The sequence below is a fragment of the Lacerta agilis genome, chromosome 1, assembly GCF_009819535.1.
Source record: "Lacerta agilis isolate rLacAgi1 chromosome 1, rLacAgi1.pri, whole genome shotgun sequence".
Classification (NCBI taxonomy): Eukaryota; Metazoa; Chordata; class Lepidosauria; order Squamata; family Lacertidae; genus Lacerta; species Lacerta agilis.
This window is the reverse complement of record NC_046312.1, coordinates 28,306,087-28,318,289: the sequence shown is the minus strand read 5'-3', so window position 1 is coordinate 28,318,289 and position 12,203 is coordinate 28,306,087. Positions and strand designations below refer to the sequence as shown.

The window sequence follows — 12,203 nt, the reverse complement described above, 5'->3', positions numbered from 1 at the left end:
CTGTTCACAAACTTCCTGCATCATGTCTAGTTTGTCTTTCAGAGGAGAAGAAGGGGGTAGGGGGCAGTAGCCAGCAGTATGACAGAGTGGCTCTGTTCTCTGATTAATCAGCAGTTCTCAGGAAACTGCTGCGCTACTGTGTAGAATCATGGGAAATGAATGACTTCAGATTGTGGGTGGGATATCTGAGCACAAGCAACCGCCATGTTAAAACCTCACTGTATTTGTCAATTTGACGTCATACCCAAATGTGGATTGCCCTGCAAAAGCAAACAAGTGTGGAGCAGCTCTGAACAATTCTGGCTTGCCCTGTCTACACCATCCATTATTTAGTCACACTTCAGCCAGGTGCCATTTATATAACTGATTCATACATACCTCTAAACTTTCATTTAATAACAGGCTTAATACTGAGGACCATGGAGTCTTAAAGTCTGCATTGCTATGATCTCACCAAACAGGGCAGAAACTACCTAGTTCAGAATCTGGGGCATATACAGGATTGCCATCTGGCCAGAAAAAAAGGGAATGAAAACCCTGCCTGGTCTGCTCCTCTGCTTTTAACAGATTTGAGGTGCACAGCAACCCTTGGCTATCTCATACGTTTAAGGTAAGGGGCAGTCTCATCCTGCTTCACCCCACAGGTTGGGTGCTGTGTGGAACCCCAGACCAGCACCTATTCATCTGGCCCTAATGGTATCACTGCATCTACCAATAGCCAGCCGCTCTGAAAACTCTTCATTCTTTTTTGTGGATTTAAATTAGTGACAATAATTTGGAGCCACTGAAATTTTTGCCTCTTATTGAAATAAATTACTTCCCTCCTCACTCAGTCTCCACTCTCTGACACAGCCTAATGTCACTCTGAAATCTTTTCAAAAATAGGTCAGGTTTCTCCGACTGACAAGTACAGACAGGAACATTAACTACAGCAGCAGCAGTTTCGGGATGATTTACATTTTCAACATTAAACACCATGACCTTTCACAAAGGGAAGGAGGGCTTGCCTTTGCTGATATGAAGGCGCTAGGTTGACACTCTCAAACTGCAAAATCATTGGGAGTTAGACCCCTTCCCTTTTGTCACAGTACACTTAGGCATTGTTTTTAGAAGGCTGGAAGCAGGTGGTGATTCTGCTAAATTTGGAGTTGGGCCTGTTGGTTTCATTGAAGACCTCCCTAATTTTCTCCTAGAATTCAAGTATTGCTGACTATAACAGATAAAAAGTGTGCATTAACAATGTGAGCTTCTGCTATACTGCCTGGAAAAATGAGTGCTGATGCAGGGACTGGGCCCAGAGATATAGAGGGAGCAGGGATCAATTGAGCAAATCTGTCAATTTTGATTACTTTCAGTTTCTCATTTTTCCATTCTTCAGTTCTCCACATTTTCCACATCAGTTTGTAAATTTTATTTTTTAAAGTCCTCAAGCATTGTGCATGCATCAAATGTGCACAAATTGATAGTTGCCTGTGTTTATATGCAGACTTTTACCCAGTATATGCATTTTTGTACAGAATATTTGCCTAGACTCGAGAACTGGGATTTAAAATTCAGAGAAATGCTAATTTAGAAGGATGGCTGTGTTTCAGTTCACATATTGTTCTGGGAAGTGTGAATTCGGTTAACGGAAACAAATTTCTTCCCCATGCTTACTAAGGGCATCTTGCCTAAGACACACACACATATACACACACACACTGGAACTTTCCATCCAGGCTCGAGGTATTGCTCCTTATAAATGTGCTTTTAAAACGAATTTTAATGTATTTCTATTCATTTGCTATTCTTTGCCATAGGGCTTTATGCGCAGGCTTTGGGAACACAGTATCTAAAAAGATAACAAAAATAGTAAATAATAACCTTGCCAGAAATCAAAATAAATAACCCCTAGCTTCTCCTGAGGCACAGAACACCTACATCACCACTTGAAAATACTCAGTATTGCCCATATAATCCCACAGGAGAAGGGGGTCTGCAAAGGAGCAGCCAAGTTTGCATAAAAGCTAAAGCCCAGTCCAGAAAATGGAATGTAATAAAAGTTCAGCTTTGGCAATCCATGTCCCTGTAGAAAACTCAGAGCCAGCAAAAACAAAAACAAAACTACATTTTGCAGGACTATGAATGGCCCACACAAATAGAATCTCCGTGGATGATGAGTGGTACTTCTCTTTCAGCACCTTCTGGGAATGTTCACATCATTACCATGGCTAGACTTGAAAGTAGGGTCCATATTTGAAGCACTGTTAAAGAGTCACTGTTCTTTAGAGGGGCATGGAACTGCATGGAACAGGTGATTTGCTATTGTCAGAAATGACCATCCCAATATGATCAGTGGAAAGAACCTTTTCAGTAGTGGTTTCCTGGCTGCTGGAATGCCTTCCCTGGTGAGGTGCACCTGTCTTCATCATTATTAACTTTCTCAAAAAAAAAAAAATCAAAACATTCCTATTTATCCAGAAATTTGGTGGTTGAGGAATACTGTTCCTGGAAACCCCAAGATCACTGGATGGGTGGTGACTGTTATTGCTTTGCTTTTGTTTTAAATTGTGACTCTGTTTGTCACCCTGGGCTCCTTCAGGCCGAAGGGCTGGAATGAATGAAGTATATATTCAACTAAAGTCAGCACTGAGTGCTAATTTCAAGCTGTGTGTGTGAAAGAGAAAGTAGTGGTGTCAGAAAACCCCCACATTTGACATTTGTTTCTCAGATTTCTCTGAGACTACAGCTTCCATCCACATCCACATGGATTTTCAGGAAACTCTGTGCCCCCACATATGCTTACTAGAGACTAAAACTTTTTTTTTACAATCCTTAGCCAGAAATGAAAGAGGAGTTAATCAAGAGACTCTAGTTTTACTGAGGTTCCTTTCCCTCTCTTTCTATTCATTTCAGCCTCTAATCCACCCATTGAATATGTAAACAAATCAGAAATTACAAGGCCATTAACTCAGGTTAACTGATCGTGTTAATAAACCTTGGGAAGATTAACAGCTTTATAGTCATGCTCCTATCACATAAACCAGCAGGTGCCTCTCAGTACAAAAATGGAGGCTGCCAAGGCTTTCTTTAGGCTGTTCTCTCCTGTTCAAAGAGAGCTGCCAATTCTTTCAGCCTAGGCAGCTGCACACACCCTATGTTGTTGTTTAGTCATTTACTCATGTCCAACTCTTTGTGACCCCATGGACCAGAGCACGCCAGGCACTCCTGTCTTCCACTACCTCACGCGGTTTGGTCAAACTCATGTTGGTAGCTTCAAGAACACTGTCCAACCATCTTGTCCTCTGTCGCCCCCTTCTCCTTGTGCCCTCAGTCTTTCCCGACATCAGGGTGTTTTCCAGGGAGTCTTTTCTTCTCATGAGGTGGCCAAAGTATTGGAGCCTCAGCTTCCGGATCTGTCCTTACAGTGAGCACTCAGGCCTGATTTCCTTCAGAATGGATAGGTTTGATCTTCTTGCAGTCCATGGGACTCTCAAGAGTCTCCTCCAGCACCATAATTCAATAGCATCAATTCTTCGGCGATCAGTCTTCTTTATGGTCCAGCTCTCACTTTCAAACATCACTACTGGGAAAACCATAGCTTTGACTATACGGACCTTTGTCAGCAAGGTGATGTCTCTGCTTTTTAAGATGCTCTCTAGGTTTGTCATTGCTTTTCTCCCAAGAAGCAGGCGTCTTTTAATTTCATGACTGCTGTCACCATCTGCACTGATCATGGAACCCAAGAAAGTAAAATCTCTCGCTGCCTCCGTCCATTTCTTCCCCTTCTATTTGCCAGGAGGTGATGGGACCAGTAGCTATGATCTTAGTTTTTTTATGTTGAGCTTCAGACCATATTTTGCACTCTCCTCTTTCACCCTCATTAAAAGGTTCTTTAATTCCTCCTCACTTTCTGCCATCAAAGTTGTGTCACCAGCATATCTGAGACTGTTGATATTTCTTCCAGCAATTTTAATTCCGGCTTGGGATTCATCCAGTTCAGCCCTTCAAATGATGAATTCTGCATATAAGTTAAATAAACAGGGAGACAATATACAGCCTTGTCGTACTCCTTTCCCAATTTTGAACCAATCAGTTATTCCATATTCAGTTCTAACTGTAGCTTCTTGTCCCACATAGAGATTTCTCAGGAGACAGATGAGGTGATCAGGCACTCCCATTTCTTTAAGAACTTGCCATAGTTTGCTGTGGTCGACACAGTCAAACGCATTTGCATTTTTGCATAGTCACTGAAGCAGAAGTAGATGTTTTTTTCTGTAACTCTCTAGCTTTCTCCATAATCCAGCGCATGTTTGAAATTTGGTCTCTGGTTCCTCTGCCCCTTCGAAATCCAGCTTGCACTTCTGGGAGTTCTCAGTCCACATACTGCTTAAGACTGCCTTTTCACGCCCTATAAAGACACCCATTACTGTTTGGAAGGATTCACCCACCTAAGCTAAAGAAGTTAACCATAATTGGTGTGAGGTAAAAAATAAAAAAGGCTTTGCTCCATACCAAAAATATATTACTTTCAATTTTGGCAACAACATTAAGAATAGTCTTCAATGACTCAACACATTTCAGAGAGATATAATTAAGCCTTCCAATCCTGTGGCGAAATCAGAGATATCCACATTTCACAACTTAAGAAAATTGAAGGAGAAAGCTTTAGCAAGTTGGTCAAAGAGAAAGCCAGCATTAAAACAAACACTGAAAAGTAGGGATTTCATTTGCAGCAGGCACTGCCCTTGCCCTGGATTGTCTGAACATGACAAAAATCTGTGTCAGTCAAATATATTGTACTTCTGTAGAGTTCTGTTTGCTTAATGAATGGGGTGCAGAAGTAAATCCTCCGCTGCAAGGAGCACATGAAGCACATTGGTATGCAACACCACACTGCACTTCTACACTTCTTTAACTGGCCCCCTACACATGTCTAGACTTAACTGTGAATTGTGCATCATCACACAAAAGATGAAGGACACAGAAGATGGAGTCTTTCAAAATGATAGAGCCTTCTTCTATAAAGGGGTTTCAAGTACTAACCTGTAAAACATGTGCAATTTGCTTTTTTATGCAGCCATGAAAACTGGGAAAGATTTGAAAAACCTTGAGTATTGTTCTGTTAAGGTCTATGGATGAAAGAAGGAAAAGAAAATAAGGGCATGGGAAGTGACATCCAGTTCCAGCTCTTATCTGGTATCTTAGGAAAGGTTTCCTGATACCTCAGTGCAACAGAGGTGAAGTTCTGGGTGGTTTGTGTCAATGTATCAGCAGCAGCATTCTACTGATCTCACTAAATTGCCTGTCAGCTGGAACCCCATTATAAAATGTTCCTGCCAAATATTAGGAGTGTCAGGTTGTGCCAACATCGCTTGCTCCAGGGTAGCCAAAGTGAGTCATTGAACTCTTGAGATTCACACTGCAAGTTCTTCAAAGAAGCAGCTGTGGTTTTTGTATGCACAGCAGACAGCACCTTATCAGTACTGAATAAATCATGAAAATATTGAAAACAAATGTTTTGACTTATTCCTGGCTAGAAGGTGTTAAGGGATGTCTGTTTATTTTCATACATATTCAATACTTTGACCTCTTCCCTGTGTCTTTGTGACATATTTACCTAGGGGTCTAGGCATATTAAAAACGAATGGAAATGAAAAGGAAGAGCTGCCTGATCCTGCAGAGTTCTGGAGTGAACAGGAGAATGTTAAAGACCACCAACCAATGACTGAAAAGTATATTGAAACTAGCAGTTTATAATCAGTTTTTCTCCCCCCAAACAACAGCCCAACTCTGTATGTATGAAATTCTAAAGCTGTATGTTTCTGTTTTACAAACTCATAGAAAATGTACCCTTTTGTGTAGGAAATAACATGCAACATACACGTGTAATTGTGCATTTATGTAAACATTTTGTAACATATTACACATTACATGAACACTAAGCTCCATCTCTGCAGTGGGCTGCAATCCAAAGTGCACTTACTTAAAACTGGGTTTCGTTGAGTTCCTTGAGGCATATATCTTCAGACTTGCAGAACTTTATTCCAGGGTTCATCATTTGAAACATATCCCTTCTTCCCAATTCCTGGCGATCCTAACAAATGTGGCACAATACAGAATTGACAACTAGTTGTGGGAAGAATGTACTGCACAAGGAACAGCTCTGGTACTGCAAAGGATGCTCTCAGATGGTAGTTCTGTATTTGCACAAGTATTAAATTCAAGATAACTTATTCAACCCTGGAGCAGCTGAATAAAGCTCTGTGCCAAATGACATTGGGGGGGGGGTACACACTTTCATTTCATACATTATCATTATCATCATCATCACATGACCTGTTCTACCTTACCTTCCCCATCTTCCATACACACAGCTGCAGAGGCAGTCATTTCTCTGTTCTGTTAATTCAACAATGATGTACCAGTCCACACATGATCATTCTTCTTTTTGTGCTATGCAAATTACTACACTATTTTCAAGCTGCTCCCCTTTCACTTGATAAAAAACCCATCTGCTACAGTGGAGTTCAGAGAGCACAGGATCAATTCTCAGCCTTCACTCAGAACTGTTAGATCATTGTTACTACAGGCAGCAGAATTGGGATAGGATTCTTTTCTATATCATGCACAAAAATAGGATAAACTTCAACTACATTAGAGGATTAAATGCCTCAATGCTCACCTCCCACTAATGTGTTTAAGGCTTTTGATTGTGCATTGACAGCCATAGCCCTATTAGTTCCGCACCTGATGTCAGATGTGGGGCAGGAAGGCATGGTTTTGGGGAAACAGCCTCTGGGCCAAATTGTAACTTGTGCCAGGCTTACTTAGGACCACAGTTTCCCCTTCCCTGATCTAAGCATTGGAACTACGTATTTAATATTTCTGACAGTTAAGAACTAAAAATGTGCTTCTAAATGTTTTGAGCACAGGGGTAAATTACTGAGGCTGCAGTTCTAAGCACGTATTTCTGGGAGTAAACTCCATTGAATATAGTGGGATTTACTTTTGAGAAAACATGCACAGGACTGCACTTCTTATCAGAAAATTGTTCTCTGCATATTGGCAGTGACAGGGGCTTCGCCTACAACAATTTAGCAGGGAGATGACTTCACTGGTGCTTGTCCCTCAGGTATTATGAAGCCGTCTCATGAGGATGGTTTCACTAACCTTACTTGACAGCAAATAATGCACAGCCGGGACTTGTGGCAAATTCTAGCCCCTTCGTGCTTTGCACATCCAAATCACGCACAGCTTGAAAAACAAGGGCTTGTCTCCTGGAGGGTTTGTTTTGTTTTGTTTTTGTATGTAGCAGGGTAAACCCCACCACAGAGTATTCAGGCAACTGATTTGGGGTTATCATGAAATGACAGCAAATTGTTAGCTCTTGTTCCTTATTACAGTGGTACCTTGGGTTACAGATGCTTCAGGTTACAGACTCTGCTAACCCAGAAATAGTACCTCGGGTTAAGAACTTTACTTCAGGATGAGAACAGAAATCGCACGGCGGCGGCAGCGAGAGGCCCCATTAGCTAAAGTGGTACCTCAGGTTAAGAACAGTTTCAGGTTAAGAACAGACCTCCAGAACGAATTAAGTTCTTAACCCAAGGTACATAGTGGTACCTCTGGTTACGTACTTAATTCGTTTCAGAGGTCCGTTCTTAACCTGAAACTGTTCTTAACCTGAAGCACCACTTTAGCTAATGCGGCCTCCTGCTACTGCCGCTGCGCCGCCACAGCACAATTTCTGTTCTTATCCTGAAACAAAGTTCTTAACCTGAAGCGTTAGCAGAATTTGTAACCTGAAGCGTATGTAACCTGAAGCTTATGTAACCTGAGGTACCACTGTATTGTTGTTATTGAGGGAGAGCCGCTTAAGCATTTTCTACCTCAGGCGGCACAATAGTTTTAAGGCTTCCCGAATTTTGGGGTGTGGAATTGCTGTTCCTCCTCAGGCAGCAGAATGCCTTCGGACAACCGTGTGACTAGCCTTTTCTAAAGCCCTGCAGACTCTGCCTTCATTATGTATATTTTTAAATATTGTGCATTTAATTGTTTTTACTTTACATTTCTGCATTTTAAGGCACTGCTGTTTTAGACTGTTGTAAGCTACACAGAGAAGTGGCGGGGGAGGGGGGAGAGGACGGAAGAGATGACTCGTCGTGGAACAAAGCTAAGCTCTGGCAAAGCAGGCAACGTGGGTCCAGCCGCCCCACTCAGCCGAGAGGAAAGAAAACCCTCCCAGGGTGCACCGCGACGGCTCCTTCTCCCGCCCATTCCCGCTCTGCCTACCCTGAGTCATTCCATCGGAACTACCGTAGTTGTAGTAACGGGGCGGGGCGGAAGGGAGCGGAGCGCTGCGCGGGTGGGAGGTTACGAGTTGAAGCCGAGGTGAAGCGCTGACCCAGCCTATGAGCAGGCTGCACTACTGCCGCCGCCGCCGCCGCCTCCCTCTCCCTGGCAAGGGCACGCGGCTTCTTTTGGAGCTTTTCCTTCCCGCACTTTCCAAGGCGCGCTGGATAAACCAGGAGATCGCAGCCCCTTGTCTAGGGGATGGGAGCAGAGTCCAGGAGTCAGGGGGAGGCCCTCGGCCAGACCCTTCTTGAGGAGGACGCCCGTGGGGACCCCGAGAGCCTGCAATGCAAAGTTCAAGTCTCCTGTCCCCTCCTCTCCGACGACCTGTCAGCCCGCCAGTGACGAGGACGCCTTGCAGCGTGAGATCGAAGAGCTGAAACGCAAAGACCTCGCCCTGGATCAGGAAATAGCGCAGCTGACAGCTGAAGGATACAGCCTGGAAGAATTAGAAACCCACATTTCTCTGCTCCATGAATACAATGAGATAAAAGACGCCGGGCAGATGCTGTTGGGCAGGCTGGCGGTGATCCGAGGAGTGACCACCAAGGAGTTGTACCCTGAATTTGAACTGGGCGTTAATGACTAAGTGCGACACTTCAGACCCCTAGACTGTCAACGTTAAGGTCCCAAGTGGTGAAAACACAAGTTTTGCAAGTGCAGGTTTTCCTGGAAGCACTTGATGGAGCCAAAGCTGGACTACAATGATGCAGTTGCACCAAGGGCTGTGTCTGCAAGAAGCCCTCTTGCTGTCTGCCAGCTCACTGCTTTGCCTCTCCATCTACGTGTGCTGCGGTATACTCATACGTACAATAAATGAATAAACTTTAATTCGATATGAGTTTTCTGTTTCATGCATTTCGTTGGAGTTTGTGGGAAAGGGTAATCTTTTGGGGGGGGGGACAGCAAGGCCCACAACCATCTTTATCCAGCCTTGGATGAACCAACAGGGTTTAACACTTTTTCTAAGCAAAATATAAAATTCCTTCCAGTAGCACCAGAGTTTGTTATTGGTATGAGCTTTGCATGCACAGCTCATACCAATAACAAAGTTAGTCTGCTGGCAGGAATTTTATGTTTTGTTTTGACTATGGCAGACCAACACGGCTACCTACCTGTAACTTTTCTTTTCCTGGTACCTCTACCCTGGCTTTTGACATCTGAGACATAGGTTGTCAGGAGCCAGGCTAGTTGGGGGGGGGGGTTGTGATTCCATTGTAAATTTATAAAACTATTTGGAACCTTAGGGTGAAGAGGGCGAGTAATAATAATAATGGTTCACCAGGGACAGGCCCTTGCAGAGCCAGGCAGAGGCCAGGGCCAGGTAGATAATGTGGCCCTTTTAAAATTTTATTTCAAGGTTTGAACCATATCTGCATATAAAGACAAAATGGAAAATATAGATATACAATAGTGCTTTTTAAAAATACATAGGGAAAAGGATTATTTTAAGTATTTATATTTAAATAATGGTGAGTGATTGTGAATATGCTGACCGAGGCCCCCTTGGGAATCCAAGGCCAGGGCCAAGTGGCCCATATGACACCCCCCCCCCTCTGTTTGGGCCTGCGCAGCGATCGAGCTCCCCCTCCCCCCATGGATGAGCCTTTCAGACCCGAGATTAATAATCCTAATGTTCAGCCTCGGTTAACAAATCCTGTCACGACAACGCCACGCCCCCTCATATCACTGGAACAATGGCGGGACTGTATCATCGCTGCAGCCTGGCTGGCGGGCCGGAGTGTCAGCGGGGAATTCTGCCCAGGCTCCTCGAAGCCGCGCAGGCGCGTTGCGTGCCCCCATTCGGAGCCCTTCTCGATGTTGGGGGGGGGGGAGAGAGTGTGGAAAGAGAGAGACACGTGACTGTCTAGTCCGAGGCCCAGTCAAGTGGAGTTAATTCCCTTCTGTGTTCACAGGCCGCGGCATTCCAGGGCTGATTCTCCCAGGGTTTGGTTCTGCAGAGCAGCCAAAGGCGGAGCTCCCTGCGAAAGCTGCAACCCGAGCGGTGTTTCCAGCCGGAGCTCGCCCTCCCTTCCTCCCACGCCACAGTTAAAGCTGCTTTTCTTTTTTTAGCCTGAAAACAAACCAGCCTCAGCAGCTCTAGGCATGGGGCAGGCAGGCAGGCGGAGGAGGGGGAAATGTTGAACAGCTGGGCAGAGTCATCATCGCTCTGGGAAGGAAGGGCGGGAAGAGAGCGAAGGGAAAAGCTGCAGTTAGAGAAAAGCCATCCAGAGATCAACCAGGAATGTGTTTTGTGTTTTGTTTTGCAGCGGACTTTCTCTCCCAAAATGGAGGACAGCAGCTGGGGGTGATCAGCAGACGTCCGCGCCGGGGTGAGGGACAAAGGTTTTGCGCGGGGTTTCAGAGGCAAAGCTGACTGACGCGAAACTAGTTTCCTCCGAAAAGGGTCGCAGACCTCAGCAAGGATGCCGCCTTGCCCACTCGGCGCCACCTAAATCTGGGGACATGCGCGCTTTGCCTTGGCTTTTCAGACGACCACCAAAAGCTGGAAAGAGCCGACTTGTGCCAGTGTGTAACCACACAAACATACACAGAACGGGAAACAGGCCGTCCTGGCTGATAATATGGCCCCAGAGAGCCTAGTCAGTGGCTGTTTTTGACCCCCCCCCCCCATTCCGCATTTTTGTTTATACTCCTCCCCTTGGTTGAAGCGTCCGGCTAAAACACCGAGGGGCTTCTGAAAAAATCGTGGATGGCTCACCTAAAAGCGAACGAGCAGAGAAAAGGGCTTGGAGGACTAAGAAAGCGAGTTTAACAGGCATTCTAACACCCCCACCCCACCCCCACACACGAGTAGAGGCGAGGAGGGCAATCCATCCCATACTATTCGCTTCGAACCAAGCCAACTTGCTACAAACATGCACAATCTTTTTGCCTTTAAAAAAATGCACACCAGGGAAATGCTCTTGTCTGGAACTGTTTTCCTATTTGACTACAAACAGATGCGTTTCTCCCCACGTGCTCTTAAAGGACTTACAATCTAGCAGGAGAATTAATGTGTTTCACGGTAGGATGTCTCACCTCCCTCCAAAAAGAAAAATGCCACCATCACCATCCAACCTGGGCTGCAATCCTATTTCCACCCAACCGTTAATCCAGTAGTGGTTTTCTTTAAGAGACATGCAAAGAGTATTCACTGGCCTTCGGCTCTTGTAAATGATATTAGGAGATATGTGGCTTTGATAGAAGTTACACACTGTAAATGGAGAATAATGGCTCGAAGCCAAGGGGGAAGCTGCGCTGCTTTCAAGACTAACTTTGTAAGAGTCAGCATAACAGTGACACTACAGTCCTCTAATGCAAATCAACAGGATGTGTCACTTTGGCACGGACAGGCCTGCCGGTGCACAATACAAGCAACCCTGTTATGAATGGGTTTTTTGCGGGGGGGTGGGGGGGGTGGAGAAAGTGAAACACATTAGCAGGAAGAAAATGGCCAGAACCAGGAGAGGAGACTTGCTAACCCCCTATTAAAGCACACTGCTGCTCTCAGGAAACAACATGCCTCCCTTTAAAAACAAAGACCAGGCTAATTAGAGAAGAACGCTCAAGGAGACATGCAGCTCCTCTGACACGGTTGCAGATTGGTTCTCAGTGCAAAGAGCATGAAATCCAGAAACCTGAAGCACAACGACTGGGCTGTATAGGATCTGAGTGACACTTGAGCCACATTTCCATGCAGGGCACTGCTTTGCTGTTTCTGTTTGTTGTAGCCAGAATAACCAGGACCACACCTCCTGATTCAGCACCACCACCTCAAAATTAGCCCATCCCTCTTTACTGCAGATATCTGGTGTGTTTTCCATAGCTTCTCAGCTAAGGAATTTCTGAACATTTAAAAAAATGTC

At 44.8% G+C, this 12,203-nt stretch overlaps 1 protein-coding gene across 1 annotated transcript; it reads left to right on the top strand.

The window, feature by feature from the left end:
* The first annotated feature begins 8,134 nt into the window (after positions 1-8,134).
* Positions 8,135-9,175, top strand: SWI5 (SWI5 homologous recombination repair protein). Its single transcript, XM_033174281.1, has 2 exons — positions 8,135-8,228; positions 8,391-9,175. Exons 1-2 carry the CDS (start codon positions 8,135-8,137, stop codon positions 8,921-8,923), a joined length of 627 nt encoding a protein of 208 aa, XP_033030172.1. The 3' UTR covers positions 8,924-9,175.
* The last annotated feature ends 3,028 nt before the right edge of the window (positions 9,176-12,203 follow it).

Bases quoted from the DNA above. Each gene is read 5' to 3' on its own strand.
- SWI5 (XM_033174281.1), top strand. From the start codon at position 8,135: ATGACTCGTCGTGGAACAAAGCTAAGCTCTGGCAAAGCAGGCAACGTG. The intron at 8,229-8,390 runs GTGCACCGCGAC...GCGCTGACCCAG, and splicing joins GGAAAGAAAACCCTCCCAGG to CCTATGAGCAGGCTGCACTA.